Source organism: Capra hircus, chromosome 1, assembly GCF_001704415.2.
Source record: "Capra hircus breed San Clemente chromosome 1, ASM170441v1, whole genome shotgun sequence".
In the NCBI taxonomy this organism is placed as follows: domain Eukaryota; kingdom Metazoa; phylum Chordata; class Mammalia; order Artiodactyla; family Bovidae; genus Capra; species Capra hircus.
Genome location: NC_030808.1, coordinates 117,847,061 through 117,868,217, shown reverse-complemented (window position 1 = coordinate 117,868,217; position 21,157 = coordinate 117,847,061). Strand labels below are relative to the sequence as shown.

The following is a 21,157-nucleotide window of genomic DNA, read 5'->3' as shown; positions in this document are numbered from 1 at the left end:
ATGATTTCAGGTTTTAAATCTAGGTCTCAAATCCTTTTTGAGTTTTAGTATATGGTATGAGGGGATGTTCTAATCTCATTGTTTTATATGCAGCTGTCAAATTTTCCCAGCACCAATTATTTATGAGACTTATCTTTTCTCCATTGTATATTCTTACCTCTTTTGTCATAGATTCCACACACATTGTTTCATTTAAAATAAAGTTATTTGGATTATTCAGGTACACATTAAATGAAGAATGTCTAGTTAAGGAAGATGGAATCTAAAGAAAGAGGGAAAGATGGCTTATGTCACTGAATTCATTTTAATGAGAGTGAAAACATCAGACAGACAGACGATACTCCATGAACACCGGACATGCATCCCCTACAGGTGCCCCTTGTTTCTGATGTTATCCACTTTGAGGTGAAGTAGCTCTCCCCAGTGTGTACTGTAGTGATTCTGAAATATGCAGGGAAGAATGATGTTGGATTTAATCTTGGTAGGATTGCTTGCCACAGTTCTGGATCTTATTTCAACAATTGCTTATTCCCTACTGTACTGTAATGTTTCCAGAAATTTTTATCCTATAGATAGAATTAACAGTTTTTACATTAAACCTGAACTGCCTGCTATTGTTTCATTCTCATCTTCATTGGTTTGATCATTTGAGAAAGAAATTTTACTTCTTAATTTCTTCTTAACTTCTTCAGATGAAAGAACATAGCTACATTTTGACAGTTATCTCTGTCCTCTAAGTCCCCTATGAGTTTCTTTGCTTCATCTCTTTCCCTTATAGGGAAAACAATTTCTTTCCCTGGGTTAGATATCCAGATCGGGAAGAAGTGTAGTTTGTGTCCAGGCTGATGGTTGAGTTATTGTTGCTTTCTGTTGGCAATTCTGAGAGAAAAGAAAATCAGTTTTCCAGAGATTCTTTTTTTTTTTTTAGTTGGCATTTGGAAATACTTAGAAGCAGAGTTACACTACATTTTCTGCAGAGGATCTGCAGAGGTTGGACAGTAAAGTAGTGCTCCAGTTCTCAGATTACAACCGGAAGTGCCGAAACCCACTGTACAGCCAGGGTGGACAGAAGAGGCCAGGTTCCACAACCACCCAGCATCTGTGTGATGCTTTTTTGACTTTTTACCTGTTGTGTTTTCAAACATAGAATAACACAGAAACACTGTTCATAATGTATGTATGTACCACTCAAGTTGCAATTTAAATAGTAAAATAAATATCTGAGCACTCACTATTTAGCTTAAGAGAGACCTGTTACTTACTAACGTTAATTAGTTAATGTTGTTAATTACTTTAACCAGACTTCATTGGAGACTTTGTTAGGTAAATCGTTTAGATTTTATTTCAGTTACAGATTATGTTGAAGTGAAGTTGCTCAGTCGTGTCAGATTATGTTGAAGTGAAGTTGCTCAGTCGTGTCCGACTCTTTGCAACCCTATGGAGTGTAGCCTACCAGGCTCCTCCATCCCTGGGATTCTCCAGGCAGGAATACTGGAGTGGGTTGCCATTTCCTTCTCCAGGAGATCTTCCCAACCCAGGGATCAAACCTGGGTCTCCCGTATTGCAGGCAGACGCTTTACCATCTGAGCCACCAGGGAAGCCACAGATTATGTTAGACTTGTATTAATAGCTTTTTTTCGTGAAGGAACTTCCTATTTGGAGAATTCTTGCGATAATTTCAGATGTTTTAATACCACAAAGTGACTGCTAATTAAAGCTGTTCATTTTCTGTCCTGTGTTTGAAAAGTTTGTGATAGGAAAGATTCTTAGCTGAAGCCAGAGCAAATCCCAGCCAGCATTACTGTGCATTTCCTATTTCTTTAGAGATTCTTTCTTTTTGCCCCATAATATTTTTCCCCCTCTTGCTTGATTCTAGCCTAAAAAAACACCCCATGGGTATATCTTTTCTCACTTCAGTTTCTTGGGAGTAGGACTTATATTTTCATGCAGATCTGTGTGCTGAGCTTACAGTATAGTGCTTAGAGCCCTAAAATGAGTAGGCAGTCGAGGGAGGAGTATACGTACCAGAATTCTCATCATAACTGCCTTGCCAGTTATTTTTCCAGTGCAGTATGAGCTTTTGGCATTACTTGGAAATTCCTAGTAGGCTGATAGCAAGTTTAGATTTATCCTTTTGCTTCACAATAATTTCTTCCAAAAAACTTTATTAACCGTGGTGATTGGGTTAAAATGGAGCTACTGCTGTTGTTAGGATGAGAAATAAGATTTGATTGGAATATGAATCCAGTAGTATCTAAAAAATAGGAACTTAGTTTGGATCCTTCATTTTAATATGCACTTTAATATACATAGATAACTAGAGGATACTTCAGTGATACTTTTGTAAAATTTAAATTGTGATTCTCAAAGTTAAATATTTAGGCAGCTTTTAACTAATATAGTTTAATTGGTATAGCTCATTATATAAAAGTTTTTTAAAGAAAAGTTTCTTTAATAGCAAGCATCAGAAATAGCTACGTAGAGGTTTATTTGGGTTTTCTTAATGACACCAAGAGAAAAGCATCACTTTTAGTTTTAATCTTTAGTACTAATTACATGCTAGGTATAATATTAAAACTACATTGGAAACCGCCACATTCAACGACCTATACATTAATGACTTTGATTTTGTGATGGTATGTTACACAATAATATTGTTGGAAAAGCACAATCTATTTTCTGATTGCAGACAATCTACAGAACATTAAAAACTCACTATATGGGTTTCAAACTTTTTTGACTGCAATCTATATTAAGAAATTTATTTTTACACATGTCCCTACAGCACACAGCCTATAATAAATTTCATAAAACAGTACTTACCTATATTAGCTAAAATACTTTGGTATATGAAATTTCCTTTTATTAAAAAAAGTTCACCCAGGTTCACTAAATTATTTTATTGTCTACAGTGTTCAGTACCCTCAATATTTAGAATTGCTTTCCCATGTACAAAGACTGACTTTAAAATCTGTCAGTGGGATATAACATAAGATCTTTAATTAATTTTTAAAGTTCCATGGATTCTGGTTTGTTTTCTGCTCTACTTGAAACGAATAAGTATGGCTTTGCTGATTTTGCAAATTTTACCAGCGCTGCCCCCCCAAATTTTCTGATGAAACAAATTCAATTTATCTCTCAGCCTAAGTAAGAAATAAACTTGTATGTTTGTAACATGCCATTTATCAAAAGGTCAATGCTCTCAGTATGTAACGTAAAATAAAAGAAGGAAGCATGCCTTTGTACCACAATAATGTCATAAAATTCCAGCTTTTAAAACCATGTACTTTTCCTGATGACTTTTTCTTGGAACTTTTTCTGTACTTTTTCTTTTTTTAAAGAATAGAATTCTAATCAGGTTTTCTCCTTTGTTTCTATATTGTAGAAAAGAATGTAAGAGTGGAGCAAGTTTAATGACTACTAGTAGTCTAAACAGAGAGAGAGGAAGTGACACTTAACATTGAGGAGAAAAACCAGCTAGGATCTAGTAAAGATGTTCATGATGATCCCAAGTCATTGGAAAAGGTCAAATCACATTTGTTGTCTTCTAATTGAGACAGCTAGGAAGATGCAAAATATTTCAGAAAAATTTTTTATCCACAATGACTGAAGTAAAATTTTTGGTATGTTTTTAAGAGGGAACTAAGCCGTAAATATAAATGCATTTTTATGGCATATATCTTTCTGGGTAGGACTTGATAGATAGTTCCCTTAGTTATGATTTAGTTTGACTAAATGAGTATTTATGTGAGAGATTTTTCTAGGCTGGAGATACATGCTAGTGAACAAGATGGTTCCTTAGGAAACATGAAGTCTGGCATTCAAAGAGCTCTAAATGTTATTTTATCAGATCTCTTATTTTTCAAGGTGATGTCAGGATTAACTTTCTGATAATTAATGCTTTTTACTGACACACATGAAACAATGATCTTTTGTTAATTTTTAAGGTAATACTTTCAGTTATCACAAATTTAGATTTCTAGTATTGTGATTTCTATTAAGACAGCGGGACTTTGGCTTTATTATATTTTTGAGAACATGCGGAGATTAGTGTACATTTATGTCATTTAATGAACTATGGAAGTTGAAAATTACTCTGTGTAAGGTTAATTATGTGACATTGGCTTGATTAAAATGTATCAGGTTGTCAAAGTACCCAGATGGGTATTAAAAAAATAACTCATTCAAGACAAAAGCTTGTGGTGTATATAATAACAAAGATGAAAACAGAGGTATCCTGCAGAAGTTAACATTGTTAATAATTCCCAAGTATTGATATTTTGTCTTTAACTATTTTAAGAGTTAAATCTTTTGTGTCTTATTCCTCTCTTTCCCACAGCAGCATTCTCCTCCATGTTCACAAAATACAGTTACCACTCTTAGGAAATTTATTATTGATAATTGATGACTAACTATATCTAATAATATAGAGTATTAGTATATATGTTTTATGTGTGTGTGTATATATATATACACATAATTAGGTAGTATATCCTATCTGATAATATGGAGTACATACCCTTCTGCAGGGAAGCAGATGGAGAGCAAGAAGAAAATACAATGCTTTCCAGGTACTGAAGGTTATCACCTGATTGATGGGAGTTCAAGAATATCTCGTCATTCTCTTCCTGGTGTTAATTAAGCAGTCAAATTACATCTTGAGATAGATGTATTTTTCTTATTTATACATAAGCCAGAATAGTATTGAATTTCCCTAATATTTATTGCATCTTTCTGTACTTCTGTTCTTTCTTTCTTTCTTTTTTTTTGGTCCTGCTATGCTGCAAATGGGATTTAGTTCCCCCACCAGAGATCAAACCCACCCTCTCTGTATTGGGAGCACCAAGTCTTAACCCCTGGACTACCAGGGAAGTCCCTCTACTTCTAGTCTTATTACTCCTTTAGTAAATAAAACTATAAGTCATCACTGAAATTTCCCTCTAGATCACATTTTTGTTTTGTTTTTATTAAAGTATAGTTGATTTACCATGCTATGTTAATTACTGCCATATAGCAAAATGACTCAGCTATACATATATACATTCTTTTCCATTATGGTTTATCACGGGATATTGAATCTATTAGTTCCTTGTGCTCTACAGTAGGGCCTTGTTGTTTATCTATTCTATATTTACCAGTTTGCATCTGCTGATCCCCAAATCCCCATCCATTCCTCTCCTACCACTCCCCACCTTGGCAACCACTAATCTATTTTTTGTGTCCCTGATTCTGTTTCTGTTTCATAGATAGGTTCATTTGTGTCATATATTAGATTCCACATATAAATCACATATTTTAATTCTGCATGAATTACAATCTGAAATATTTCAGTGTAGTATTTTCTTTCAACTTCCCAATTAAATTTAATGACCTTTTAACACTTAATAAAAGTGTTGAAATAATGATCTAAAGGTTGTATTATCATTTAAATTAGAAGAGGATATATTTTAAATGGCTGCTACTCTCAAACATCTTTTGCCTGGCACCTGAAGGCAGATAACATCAGAAACACGGGCATCTGTAGGGGATGCATATACGATGTTCATGGAGTATCGTCTGTCTGAAATAATCCTGGTTTTTAGCTTGCCTTTTCACTATTGTTCAAACATTAAAATTATTCTTCATACAAGGGAAAAATAACACTAGAATTCAGTTAAAGACTTCAGAACTTTAAATACATTTCAAATAAAAAAATGTTCCAAGTGTGTCTCATTTTACACGAATATCCAGACTACTGTCTGATATATAATGAGGTTCTTTTCATGGTTCTCTTTCATCAAGAAAAGTTACCTCATAACATTTTTAGCATTCTTGCAGGTATACTAGAAATAAGTATACACAGATTTACTTATTTGTAGCGTATCCTCTCAGGGGAAAACTAAAGTGTACTTAAATTTAGTTCACGTATAGAACTTAAAGGACATTGAAGACTGTAAGATATATAACACTGTGAATGGATTATGTTTTATTAGAAGTTTAATTATTTTTAGCAACCAGGTAGCAATCTTTATTCCAGATATTTGTTGAATGAATTAATCTGCTGAAAATATGTACATTTAAATCTCAGGTCCTGATATTTTATATTCTACCTACCTAGGAAATCTGTATATAGAAACCTCCCTAGCTCTCAAATTTAGTGTGCTCAGAACCATTTTCTTCTTCTTCCTTCGAAAACAAGCTCTGTTTCTCAGCTTTCATGTTTTTGGTTAAGTACATTCCTAAGTTTCCCAGATTCAAAAGTTGGTTTTGAGGAAGAATGAAAATATTGTTCTTTCACATCATTGCAGTCATTCTGCCTTGTCATAACAACTTCCAAATCTTCAGTCTGTCTTCTCCATATCAAAGTATTACCAGATTGTTCTAAAACGTTGTTTTAGCCATGTCACCTCCTTATTCAAGTGCCGGTTGTGAACCCTTAAGCTTCCTGGTGACTCAGATGCTAAAGAGACTGCCTGCAGTGCAGGAGACCTGCGTTCGATCCCTGGTTGAGAATATCCCCTGGAGAAGGAAATGTGAGCCCTTAACAGGGAAGACCTCACGTCTACTTTACTGAATGGCCTTCAAGATACAGTACTATCTGTCCTTTTTTCCCATCTCTCCTAATCTCTGAATCTGCAACAGCAGCTGTAAAATTGAACAGCAATGACAGTAATGATAACTAGCACTTATTTAATATGTGCAGATGGTGACTGCAGCCATGAAATTAAAAGACGCTTACTCCTTGGAAGGAAAGTCATGACCAACCTAGATAGCATATTGAAAAGCAGAGACATCACTTTGCCAACAAAGGTCCGTCTAGTCGAGACTATGGTTTTTCCTGTGGTCATGTATGGATGTGAGAGTGGGACTGTGAAGAAAGCTAAGCGCCGAAGAATTGATGCTTGTGAACTGTGGTGTTGGAGAAGACTCTTGAGAGTCCCTTGGACTGCAAGGAGATCCAACCAGTCCATCCTAAAGGAGATCAGTTCTGAGTGTTCATTAGAAGGACTGATGTTGAAGCTGAACTCGAATACTTTGGCTGCCTGATGCAAAGAGCTGACTCATTTGAAAAGACTCTGATGCTGGGAGGGATTGTGGGCAGGAGGAGAAGGGGACGACAGAGGATGAGATGGCTGGATGGCATCACGGACTTGATGTGAGTCTGAGTGAACTCCGGGAGTTGGTGATGGACAGGGAGGCCTGGCATGCTGCAATTCATGGGGTCACAGAGAGTCGGACACGACTGAGCGACTGAACTGAGGCACTGTTTAAGCACTATTTTAAGTGCTTTCCATATATTTAGTAATTTAATCCTCAGAATGACTCTTAAGTTGGGTGTATTATTATGCTCATTTTACAGAAGTTATTTGCCTAAGTTTATACAGCTTGTATATAACAGAGTCAGAATCTGAATCCAGATAATCGTCTTCCAAGAGTATAATTTTAACTCCTCTGCTGGAATTAGAGTCTTCCTTTCTGTAACACTCTTTTTTCACTGATTAAGGTCCTTCTTTGTGTTTTGTTTTTAATAGGCCTTTTGCCTTGTTATTTCTCTCTTCTTCTCACATGAGAAATTTCCCCACAACTCTTTCCTGTTAACGTAGATTTCATTTCTTTATTAAAATGTTTCAGGTCCTATAAAATCTGCCTGCCATAGGTACTTCAGTATAATTTTTCCCTCTCTAAGTTTTTATAAACTCTACCACACTATTTGAGTACTTTTCTTTTTGGCTTATACTCTGATTTGTATATGTTTTATTTTGCCCGTAAGATTTTAAGATTAATGTGATGTGAGTTTTGGTACTTTCTTAGTATCAAAGAAAGTAATCCCTTAAAGTGATCTCTTTCTTAATCCATTTTTTAGCACATTTGTAAAATGTTAAATAAGGTTAGTGATCCTATTTCTTATTCTGATTCATTGGGAAACTCCATGCTTTTCTATTTAATCAAATAAAATTGTTTTCAAATCTCAGCTCTGCCTAAGTGTGACCTTAGGGTATATTCATTTCTAGAATATTGAAAAGAATATCTACATGGTAGAGTTCTGTCAGATATTAGAGACAGTATATGTAAGGCACCAGTACATGGAGGCTTCTTTTATTCATAGATAGAGCCTCTGGCCTGGAACCTTGTATATATTCTGTCAACAGTTCCCTCCACCTCCTCATGCCTGTGTGTCCCTCAAAAAATCTCTGCTTATGATCATCTTGACAGCACAGTGAATTCCTTCTTCTTACAAGGTGTGTTTATTAGTGTCAATATCACCAGTTTGTCCAGTCTGGAAATAGGATGAACTATTATTTCATTCCCAGGATTCCTTTTAGAACCTGTCTCATTGAAGGTTCTTCCATTAGCAGTCTGGTGTCTTCTGGCATACTGGCTATTTATAATAACAAGTCGGCAGTCCCATATTTTTTTAAAATTTGTGGTTAAGTGCTATCTGGTCTACATAATGTAGTTGCAGTTAATTGGTTGATTTGATGTAAACTGGTACATTTAGCACAATTTGAGTCTCCTTAAAAAGGCATGTTTGCAGTTCAATTCAGAAGGTCTTTTTGTGCAATTTTCTGTTTGATGGCTGTTTTGAAATTTAGGTTTGTTCACTGTGCCTGCTTTTTATTAATGAATCTTTGAGTTCTCTGCTTCCATCTGACAACATGTTTGAGATTGCATTTTATGAATGTGAAACCCTGCACATGCTTACTGATGATTTAGGCCTTATTTCTGCCTCCTGTGTTTTTGAAAATACCAGCTGCTGCATAGTTAAAAATGTAATTTAATTTGACTGACACATGATTTTTACAGTTCATAACATGAATATATTTTCCTTGTTTGTATTCGTAAGCCCATTGGTCTGTATGTTAATGTGTTTCTTTGATTTAATTTCATTAGTTTATTTAAAAAATCAGTAACAACAACAACAAAAGTCTTGGGGAAGCCTTCTTATTAAATTTTTGAAACATGTTTCTATTTTCTGGAATTCACACTTGTGCTTATAAAACTCCTTCCTATTTTAGTGGTTTTCTATTTTAAGAATTTTATTTTTTTAATTAGAGAACAGCTTTTGATATTAATCTAATTTTATATTGTATTTATGGAACCAATTGCATTTTGGATATGTGAAAGAAACATATTTCCTCAGTTGCTCAATGCAGTTTTCAGAAACTGCTCGCTAGATTTAGTTACACACACAGCAGATTGCTGTTAATTTATATTGGTGATTTTTAACAATTTGCAGTTCAGAAAGCCTCTTTTAAGAGTTATGATATTTTGTCCCTTCTTTACACATAGACAACTGCAGAAGATTAAAGAACCCCATAAAGCCTTGTTTTATAAATGGGATAGTATGTATAATGCATAAATATAAGACACTGTAGAAGATCTTTAAGAACAATATAACAGGTATAAATACCAAGTGGGAAGCAGCTATATGGGTGCTTGGGACAACATGTGGACCAGGGCATTAGAATAGGGCATGGAACAGGACAAGCTTCATGGAGGTAATGGAATTTGAAGCCTGATTAGGCATTCAGAACCCAAAGGCTGTTCTAGGCACAGATGGTAGCTTGAGCAAATAGAGAGGCTAGAAAGCACCCGACCTGTTTGGATGTCCAGGAGTACTGAGTCCCTTTGAGGGTAATGACTGTTTCTGATTCACCTTTAAGTTCTGCATTGTGCCCAACACATAGTACCTTACATGTTATGTAAATTCAACAAATATTTACTAAACTGAACTATGTTGTTTTACATTTCATGGTTCCTGGGACCACTTTTCTCTGTATCCTAACATGTTGTATCTTTGCTCACAAATACATATTTTTCAGGGAAACAAGTCAAATTGTAATTTTAGTGACTTTGTGTATTAGTTGGCTTTAAAAAGAAAAGTAAAAGTTAAGTTTTAATAAGGAAAGAACAGCTTTTGATATAAATTTTGTATTTCTTAAATTGTATCTCTGGAAACACTTGCTTTTTGGATTTGTGAGAGAAACATTTCTCTGTAGTTACTTGTTTAGCTTTTTTAGGAACAATTAAATGGTCATTAAAGCATCAGATAAATTAATAGCAACCTCAACCAAGTATACTTTAAATAAAAGTTTAAATAAAAGCTAAGTGAAGTCTGTCCTGCTATGAAAATGTAATGAATAAATAATAGGTTAATAAATAATTAGCAGATAAGGCTTAGAAACTATTATATCCTTCTTGAGAGATTTTTTTTTTCTCCCCTTGGAAAGCAATAAAATCTATGGATAAAAGACTGTAGAGGTTGGCATTTTTAAAATTTTAGGTGGATAACAAAATCCACCTAAAATTAAAACATGCACACACAGGCAAAAAGTAGTAAACTTATTTTCTTTTTTATTTGGTTGTTGACTTTTCCTTGCATGACTACAGAACATTCCTTGTAAAAGTTTTGTTGGCTGTGTTGGTTTTCTTGTCATTATTCTGAACATCAGAGCAGTAGGTCCTATGTTGGTGAACTATTTATGTTATTTTAATTCATTAAAAAAACTTAAGAGTCCCAGGTTTGATCCCTGGGTCGGAAAGATCTCCTGGAAAAGGAAATGGCTGCCCACCCCAATATTCTTAACTGGAATATTCCATGGACAGAGGACCCTGACCAGCTACAATCCATGGGGTTGCAAAGAGTTGGACACAACTGAGCAACTAACACACACACAGTTTTCTCTCTTGTATTTGTAATGTTATAATATGAGCTGTTAATTTAAGCACTTACACATTTTCTCATTCTAAAAATATTTAATGGGTGCTTACTCTGTGTCAGCCTGCTATGTCATAGGAGTTATAGAGACTATAAAGGCTTCCCTAGTGGCTCAGTGGTTAAGAACTTGCCTGCCAGTGCAGGAGATGTGGGTTTGATCCCTGGGTCAGGAAGATCCCCTGGAAAAGGAAAAGGCATCCCACTTCAGTATTCTTGCCTGGAAAATCCCCTGGGCAGAGGAGTCTGGCAGGCTACAGTCCATGGGTTTTCAGAATCAGACATGACTTAGTTACTAAGCGTACCCACAGAGAGACAGAATATTAATTCTTTGAGGCCTTTACAGATTTAGAATTTTTTTTTGGTGATAAGATAAAATTATTCTGATTAACCCACATTATTATCTCTTTCAGAATTCTAACTTTCATTTGCAAGGTAGTTTTAGAGTCAGGGTAATGTAGAAGGGAATTTTACTCTTGCCTGAGTGGGGCTGACTACAGAGCCTCATTTCTGTTACCTACCATTCAAGTCCAGTCTGCTGAACACTTGGGCATTCCTTTTATTCTTAGGAACTTGACTTTTTGGACTTTCCCTTACTCTTTGCAACTTGATGCAGGTCTTTATTGAATTACTGTAGAATTTTGAGTCATTGTTATGCTGATAATTAAAACAGAGCTAATATTAGACCTTCTGGGAATTATTTTTAAAATTGATTTTAGAAGTATTGATATTATAAAGAAAGTTTGAGACATATCACTATGCAGTGATTATAAGGTGATGTTTCAAATTTCTTGCCATATTAAGTATTTAGAATTATATGTATATAGTTTTCAAAGTATTCAAAACTATTATATATATTTACATACCCAGTTTTCTTTTTATTTAACTAGTATGCAAATAATAACCTTCAGTTTTACCAAATGGTTCAGAGGTGGTACAATAAGAGGTTAGTCTGGGTTTATTTTTGTTTAAAACAAACTGTTACCGTAAAAGTGAGATGTGGTAACATGTGTTATATACTTTTCAGATCTTTGCTCTAAGAAAATTCTACTACATATCTAGCCATATTCTTATGGTGTGAAACTGACTATTAATATTTTGGAAACTAGTTTTAGGAAAGATATATAGCTAAATAGAACCAGAGTAAGCAACTTCAGGCTGGAGTATTTTTATTTTTAATTTTTTCAAAGCTTTAGAAAAGCTTTCTAAAGAAAATGGTTGCTGATGAAGCTAATAATAAGAATAGCTTTTATTTTACTCATTTCTTTGTATCATCATGGTGTTAAGCATTTTAAAATTATTTTACATATGAGAAAAATATTGTTGCTATTTTGTTTTAAACTTGGGAAAACTGAGGATTGAGGAAGAAAAGCAATTTGCTCCAAGTTTATTGCACTAAGTAGTGGAGGTAGATTTGACTTCTCAAGGGCTGATGGCTCTTGAGCGTGGTCCCAAGTCTGTATCCCATTAGAGCTAGACAGGGTTAGTGCTTTGGATCCTTTTGGTAGGTAGCTTATATCTCTGTCCTTTATTTGTCTCTCATTTCACTTAATACCTTGAGTGAAATCAAGACGATATCTAAAGACTTAGTCCTTGATAATCAATTGTAAAAGGTTATCATACACTTGAGATCTGTTTATCTAGTCTGTCCTTTATGGGGTTGTTGATCTATGTTTGTTGAAGTTGAGGGACCTTATGGCACTTTCTTCCTCATATCATGACTGTTTTCTGACTTGCAGGTTTTAAATGCACAGAGAGCAGGATACAAAGCAGCCATAGTTCACAATGTTGACTCTGATGACCTCATTAGCATGGGATCCAACGACAGTAAGTACAGGTATCACTTTTCTTCTCTCCTGTTTGACCAATCATTCGAAACTAAAATTTACCAGAGTCTCTCTTCTTTCATTTTCTGCTTTAGAAAGCAAAATTTCTTCCCATCAGAAAGATAATTTCCAGTTTTTAAACCTCTTGGGATAATTTTGCTCACAGTATAAATGGAATTGACTTGTTCTTTTCTGAATAGTTTGTTGTTGCTGGTTTGTTTTTTTTAACCTATGTGTTTCATTTTCGAGGATGTGTTGTTATTTTGGTAAAAGCTAAAGGAAAACCAAAGCTTTAAATAGAGATAAGCATGTTGAGTTTAGGATGCCAGAGGAGAATTTTTGTGATTTGTTTAGAGATTCACAATGTTAAATTTTAGAATATGCAGAAATACTAAGTAGCTACTGTATTCCTGTGGAATGTCAAAGCCACATACTTGTGCTCTTTTATACCATTTGGTTATTATTAGCCCCTTTATATATATTGGCATGCCTATAGCTTTTTGTTCAAAACGGCAATATCTTTCCTTATTCTCTATGAAATATTAGCTCATAGGGAAAATGAGCCCATTTTGATGAAATAACTGGCTTTAATCAGACTGATTTTTAAGCTGTATGCTTTCACTTAGTTTATTAAGAGTGATAAAGGTGTCTCCTTTGTGTTAATGAGGCTACTTTTGGACCCCACCAAATGATGGGGCTGGTTGCTAGGAGAACTAACTAGGTGATTAAAGGATTGAAACTTTCAGTCCTATCCCCTAACCTCAGTGGCCAGTGGTTTAATCATTCATGCCTATGTATTGAAGCCACCATGAAAACCTACAAGGACAGGTTCAAAGAGCTTCTGGGTTGGTGAAAGTATGGAGATGCTGGGAAAGTTGCACTCCTGGAGAGGGCATCGAACCTCTGCATCCCTTCCATATACCTTGCCCTGTACATCTCTTTCATCTGCTTGTTTCTGAATTATATCCTTTCTTAAAAAACTGGTAATCAAGTAAATAAAATGTTTCTTTGAATTCTGTGAACTGCTCTGGCAAATTAATTGAATCCATGGGGTAAGGATTGTTGAAACCTCCAGTCTATAACTGGTAGGTCAGAAGCAAAGGTGACAACTTAGACTTGTGGCTGGCGTCTGAAGTTGGGGGTGGGGATTCTTGTGAGACCAGACCCTTAGCCTGTGGAATTGGTGCTATCTCGAGGTAGATAATGTCAGAATTGAATTGAGTTGTTTGATGGTGTGGGGAAGATGCCCACGTATGTTGGCAGTTGGGATCGGAATCCAAGATACACTAAATAAACTGCCAACATTCATGATTAAGTATTTTGTTTTTCTTTTTCTTTTAGCATATATCCATAATACCTCTTGTTGTTAAGTTGCATTGAGTCATATATGCAAGAAAGTTTGCAGCAAAGAGCAGACATATAAAGCATGGATTGATATACTCCAGTGAAATGTATTTAGGACTTTAACCGTATCCTCAATAGGAAATATGTTGGATTTCTTGACCAAAAAAATCTCTTTATAACGTGGGACATTATTTGTTGTTGTTGCTGTGCTCAGTCGTGTCCAACTCTTTGTGACCCCATGGAGTAGCCCACCAGGCTGCTCTGTCCATGGAATTTCCCAGGCAAGAATACTGGAGTGGGCTGTCATTTCCAACTCCAGGGGATCTTCCTGACCCAGGGATCAAACCCATGTCTCCTGCAACTCTTTTCTTTCTTATTCCTAATACAATCTATGGTAAAATTACAATTTATAATAAGTAAAACTTAGTGATAAGTTCCTTACTTTCTTTACATTTTCAATGATTATTTTAATCTTCTGGCTGGTTAAGTCATAATTGTAGAATGCATGAAGTACCCCTAAGAGCTTCTGGCACATCACCAAAAGTTTAACAACCGCTGATAGGAATTAGAGGAATTGATTAAGCGATTGGTACTGCACACTTGTTGGTACTCCTCCTTTAATCACCTCCCTTAAAAAATTAACCTACGCCATACCTCCCACATTAGTCATTTTTGTGACCTGTACACATTATTGACAAAATGGAAAGCACAGACACTCTGAAAAATAGGCCTGAATTCAAGTCCAAGCTCCTGCTTGAATTGACTGTATAATTTTGAGCAAGTTACTTACTCTGTTTGTGTTTTGCTGAAAACCTAGGCTTAGGGTTTAACAACCCTCAAGACCTTCTCAAGGGTTATGGGTTGAATAAAATAATTAGTATTTGTAAACTATTTATTCTTTTAACATACTTTTAATAAAAAAATTTTCAAGTTGGAATTGTCAGTTCCCTTGGACACCCGTTTTGTCTTCATGTCAATAATAAAACCTTTTTGTGATAATCATATCAGTTCCTAAGGAAAATGTGCTAAATATTAGAAGTAGCACATAACCATATAATCCTGTTGTTGCTATGGAAATGTTCCAACTGAGTTATTTTATTTCAAAGATTGTTCAGAATTTTGGTTCTTGACTTTATTGCTTCTATTACTTTCCATGACATTTTGCTCTGTCCTTGAGTATGTATGTTTTTGAACATTTCATATTTCCAACACACTGTAAAAATATTTCCCATTTTCATCTTTGTTGTCACTGGTAGAGGAAAGAAAGCATGGATTTATTAAAATAAGCATGTATCTGTCACTTTTTTTAGGTTTAGATCATAACCACAAGGAAAATACTGCATGTGTACTCCTAATACATGGTTCTGACATCTGGAAACAAAAGGAATTTTTAAAGACCTCTTGTTGCCAGCATTTCACACAGGAATGTGTCTGTTTTGTATTTCAGGTAGGACATAGGATGGGTTCACTTTGAGTCCATCACATTTGTCATCTTCAGGAGGCAGGAGAATGTGATGAGCATGAACTTCAAGGAAATGTGGGTTTATTTCAGGCTAGTTCATAAAAGTTACTAATCTTTCCAAGCTGTTTATTTTCATCTGTAAAACTGTGAATAGTTTTAATTTTTTTTAATCCAACAAGATTGTGAAGATCATATGAAAGAAGGCATATAAGAAAAACCCATGATAAGGCAGAGTGAAAAGAGTCTAGATTAGGAGTCTGAGCCTCAAGTTTGGGTCTAGGCTGTGCAGATTGCTGTATAAACAGGGCAAGTTATCAATGTGTCTGGGCTTGTTTCTTTTTCCTTCCTTGCTTGCTTCCTTCATCAAATACTTTTTGGTAGCCTACTCCACATCAAGTACTCTCTTATGCATCATGACTACAGAGGAAATAATACAGTTTTAAGGCTTCCTCATACTTTTCATTGAGGTAGCAGAATGATGTAGTTAAGAGTGTGGTTTCTGAGTACGGCCTTACAAGGTTTGAATCCCAGCTCCACCTACCAGTGGTGTGGCCTTGGGAACATTACCTAGCATCTCTGTGCCTCACTTTTCTGATATGTTAAATGTGGATAATAATAGTATTCAAGTTTGGTTTGTTGCTTATGACATATAAATATCTAGACAACTTCCTGGTTCTTAATAGCCGTTTAATGATTCTTTAGCTGCTATTAATTGTTATTGCTGCAGTTATTATCATTTGATGCCACAGTGGGAATAATACTCAAAGAGGTATGGTATATGTCAAGTAGTGAGTGGTAAGTGCTATGAAGAAAAACATGCCAGGTTAAAGGGATACAGGGTGACAGGGATGAGAGGCGGAGAAAGGCTGTTTTAGGTAGGGTGATCAGAGAAGGTCTCTCGAGGCTTTGACATTTGAGCATAGGTCTGACGTGAAAGGCTGCGCCATGCAGATTTCTGGAGGAGGGTATTTCAAGGAAAAAGAATAGCAGATGAATGCAAAGGCTCAGAGATAAAGCAGGTGTGACAGAAAATCATGGTGGCTGCAGTCAGAGTGAACAAGGGAGAGAAAGAATTGTAGGGGATGAAGTTAGGAGGGAACCAGAGGCTAGAGCTTGGTGGGTATTGTAGGACTTTAGATTTTGTTTTATGTAGGTTCTAAATAGAATGTGGATCACAGTAAACTGTGGAAAATTCTGAAAGAGATGGGAATACCAGACCACCTAACCTGCCTCTTGAAAAATCTGTATGCAGGTCAGGAAGCAATAGTTAGAACTGGACATGGAACAACAGACTGGTTCCAAATAGGAAAAGGAGTATGTCAAGGCTGTATATTGTCACCCTGCTTATTTAACTTATATGCAGAGTACATCATGAGAAACGCTGGGCTGGAAGAAACACAAGCTGGAATCAAGATTGCTGGGAGAAATATCAATAACCTCAGATATGCAGATGACACTACCCTTATGGCAGAAAGTGAAGAGGCGCTAAAAAGCCTCTTGATGAAAGTGAAAGAGGAGAGTGAAAAAGTTGGCTTAAAGCTCAACATTCAGAAAACAAAGATCATGGCATCTGGTCCCATCACTTCATGGGAAATAGATGGGGAAACAGTAGAAACAGTGTCAGACTTTATTTTTTTGGGCTCCAAAATCACTGCAGATGGTGACTGCAGCCATGAAATTAAAAGGTGCTTACTCCTTGGAAGAAAAGTTATGACTAACCTAGATAGTGTATTCAAAAGCAGAGACATTACTTTGCCGACTAAGGTCCGTCTAGTGAAGGCTATGGTTTTTCCTGTGGTCATGTATGGATGTGAGAGTTGGACTGTGAAGAAGGCTGAGCGCCGAAGAACTGATGCTTTTGAACTGTGGTGTTGGAGAAGACTCTTGAGAGTCCCTGGGACTGCAAGGAGATCCAACCAGTCCATTCTGAAGGAGATCAGCCCTGGGATTTCTTTAGAAGGAATGATGCTAAAGCTGAAGCTCCAGTACTTTGGCCACCTCATGCGAAGAGTTGACTCATTGGAAAAGACTCTGATGCTGGGAGGGATTGAGGGCAGGAGGAGAAGGGGACGACCAAGGATGAGATGGCTGGATGGCATCACGGACTCGATGGATGTGAGTCTGAGTGAACTCTGGGAGTTGGTGATGGACAGGGAGGCCTGGCGTGCTGTGATTCACGGGGTCGCAAAGAGTCGAACACGACTGAGCGACTAAACTGAACTGAACTGAAATGGAGTGTGAGATGATCTGACGGTTTTAAAAGGATCGTCACTTTGGTTGTTCTTTGGAGAACAGACTGGAGGTGAAAGATGAGCAAGAGTGTCGGCTGAGAGACCAGTTAGAACATTGTTGCAGTAGCCAGGCAAGAGATGACAGCAATGGAATACTAGCAGTGACTGTGATGGCAAGTGATAGAATTATGGATGTATTTTGAAGTTGATGGAGTTTGACCTAAGGAATAAAAGGGAGGAGTAAAGGAGAACTCCAAAATGTTTTACTTGAGAAACTAGGTGAAAATAGTTAGGCTATTTACAGAGACAAGGAAGAGTAGGACTGATGAAGGGAAAAGAGATATTGAGAGATCCATTTGAGAAACATCTATTGTGCATTCAAATGGAGATATTGAACAGGCAGTTGGAATATGCATCTAGAGAGGTTGGGGTTGACCACTTAAATTATAACCTGTCTATGGTATGATAATACTACTTGGCGTGTATACTTTACAGAGTTATTTTGTGGATCAGAATTAAAATTAGTATTTTGAAAGTATTTTGTGATTGAAAACATTTGGTTTTGTTTTCAGTAGATAAACGATGTGGCAGAGTCTCCAAGGTGGCTATTCATATTTGTGTACATCATTTCCCTCCTGTTCTTAACTTTCTTACTGAAGTGAGGAGCTTTTAACATCTCATTAGATATCATAACTCAAAGAAGTTATGTTAATTCCAATAATTATAAGCCAGTAGTTACAAGCCAAAAATTCCTCGAGTTTATCAGAGTATCTTTGTGAAACAGTAGAACATTTTACAAAGGGTATTCAATTCCAAAGTTTAATTTTCAAATAAATTAAAAGTTAAACTGTTATGTGAAAGAGAAAGATCTCTTAGCATGCAGCTATTAAAAATTATGAGGTGGATATTTATTTAGTGACATGACAGAATATCTGAGATATACCATTGAGTAGGAAAAAACCTATACTTTTTCCCATTATTATATGATCCCATTAATACAAAATTTTAAATATTTATTGATCTTATTAATATAAAGATAGTGATTAAAATATTGCTCTGCTAACCATTTTGGCTCCTTCCCTTTTAGGGCTTATATGATATTGGAGTGTGTGTGGGTGTATTTGTGTGAGAGAGACAGAGACAGACACAAACAATGTGTGAAATGGATGATTTTGTTTGCGTAAATTCAATCTGAAAATGAAGAAACATATATTCTATTAAGGATACTAAGATTTTAAAACTAAAGAAAAATATATCAGTGGTTGCTGAGGTTGTGGTGAGGGCTTGACTGTAAAGGGGCATGAGAGAATTTGGACGGATGATAACGTATTTTTTTATCTTGGCTGTGGTGGTGGTTACATAATGGAACCTATTTGTCAAAACATATAGAACTGTTTCTGTTGCTTCAAATAAAGTCTTATCTTTGGGTGGGAAGGGTTATGCTTGTGTTCTGTTCTTCTTCATGTGCATCCACCCCCCTCTTTTAAATAAATAATAAATGTGCAGTTTTGAAAAGAAGTGTAGAACAAAGTTGTTATGCAGAATGTAACAAAAGAAAACAAATGGACTTTCTCTAAAGCCAAATGTGTTAAAGTAACTCATAGTTAAAAATATGGCTATTTTCTGTGGTGACAGTAAGATGATTGTTTTTACTTCTCTTCTTGAGTAATGGGTAATTTTTGCAAAGTTCTTTTTTTGTTGGCATTTAATTTTGGTTTTTTAATATAGATATAGAAGTAAATTTTGTAAGGTGCTTGTCAAAACACAATGCTTTTTTTTTTTTTAAAAACACAATGCTTTAACATGCACTCCGAGCTTAGGAGGAAGTAGAAATTTACCAAGCTTCCCTATCCAGTGCCCTTTCTGAACTCTTGTCAGCCCTTCACTCTGAAAAGCCTTAGATGTGTGATGTCGTTTTTCAGACTGTTGTAAAGTGGTCTTTTCTTACATTCTTTGGCTTACACCTCTCCTGGGAATGGGTATGTAAAAAAAGCTTTTTCACTTTTTCAGTTAGGAATTAAGTTATGTGTGGAAAAAATACTTTACATTTCTTCCTCTTATTTCTTTTCTAAAAGTTAAGTATGTCTGTACGGGAATAAATCAAGTAAATCAAAATGGAAATAGAGTAAGATTTATATTTCAATCTCATAGGACTATTGAGATAGTGTGGTAATGTATATATGCAAAATGTTATTAGCTTTTGTTGTTGTAAATGTCATCATGTTTCTCAGCCATTCGGATCGTGGTATTAATCTGCAATCTGGAAAATCAACTAATAGACAATTCAAATTGATTATAGTTATTTCCACCTACATTGATATTTGCTGTTGTTATAAAGAAAGTTAAGTTGATTTTATATTAAGTATGGGCTTTGAAGAATAACTTTTACTATTGTTTTATACAGTTGAGGTACTAAAGAAAATTGACATTCCATCTGTCTTTATTGGTGAATCATCAGCTAATTCCCTGAAAGATGAATTCACATATGAAAAAGGGTAAGTAAGTAATGGATATAAAAAATAATCATGTAGCTTAAATTCTTTTCTGTGTGAGGGTAGAATTATAAAAGATTAGTTGTAATCAAAATTATGTTTTAGAATGTACTCTATTGTGCTAAATTATATCTTCTTAAGTCATGATTTTAAGACTTTCCTTTTCTTCTGTGTATGATTACATACTGAAAATATATTTATGCTAGAGAAATTAAGGCACCCATGTTGCTAAAAAGAGAACTTTCCCTTTTATAGTTTAGTCAAACCATTGGTATTTAGAAGCAATGTGATTTACATTTATATGATACTTTACATTAAGACATATTTGTATTTTATTAAATGGAAATGTTTTATAAACAAAGAATCCAACACGTGATGTGTTTGGTGACTAATTTTTACAAACACAAACAGTTTGTTTTCAAGTTTAAAAAGTTTGATTTGGATTTTAAAACTTATTATGGAATTTCTCCCCAAATTCTCATTACCATGATAAAAATTCAGACTGAAACTAACCTAAGGGACAACTGTGTTATCTAATATAGAAAACAGTGCAGTTCAATTAACACGTTAGAGCTTCTTCTAAAAAACAGGTACCAAAACATAGTGGACAGGAATAGGCATTTGACCAAGGGAACAATATTAATAATAAAAGTGGTAATATTGTAATATAATATAGTAATATAATGAATCAAGGATTTAGCAAGAGCCAGGCACTCATGAAACAAAGCTTTTATATTTGTTATCCATTTAATTTCTAACAATAACACTCTAGAAGTTATTATTATTATCTCTTACCATCTACATTTGCCAAAAGAGGAAACTGGCACAATGAAATGCAATTCTAATTATTTGGGGTGGGGGGTGGGAATCTGTGAGTTTGAATATGAATAAAAAAAGAGAAGGAAAGAGTGTCTGTTTACATTTTTTGACCTTTTCCCTATACGGTTTTCATATTTAAAATACTGTTCACATATTTTGTGCTCATAATATCTTTATTAAGTTAGGGAATATAATTTGGAATATTGTATTAAAAATAGTTAAGCAAGATGCTATTTTGCCAGCCATATTTGTGTAGTTAATGGGGGTGAGAACTACTACTTGCTTTT

At 35.2% G+C, this 21,157-nt stretch overlaps 1 protein-coding gene across 2 annotated transcripts in view; it reads left to right on the top strand.

Annotated features, from left to right (window-relative positions):
• Nucleotides 1–21,157, top strand: part of RNF13 (ring finger protein 13) — a 123,041-nt gene that overhangs the window by 53,750 nt on the left and 48,134 nt on the right. For both annotated transcript variants that reach the window (XM_005675452.3, XM_005675450.2), the window contains 2 exons: nt 12,436–12,523; nt 19,964–20,054. In XM_005675452.3, the coding sequence (XP_005675509.1) occupies nt 12,436–12,523; nt 19,964–20,054 (179 nt within the window). The remainder of the gene's footprint in view (nt 1–12,435; nt 12,524–19,963; nt 20,055–21,157) is intronic.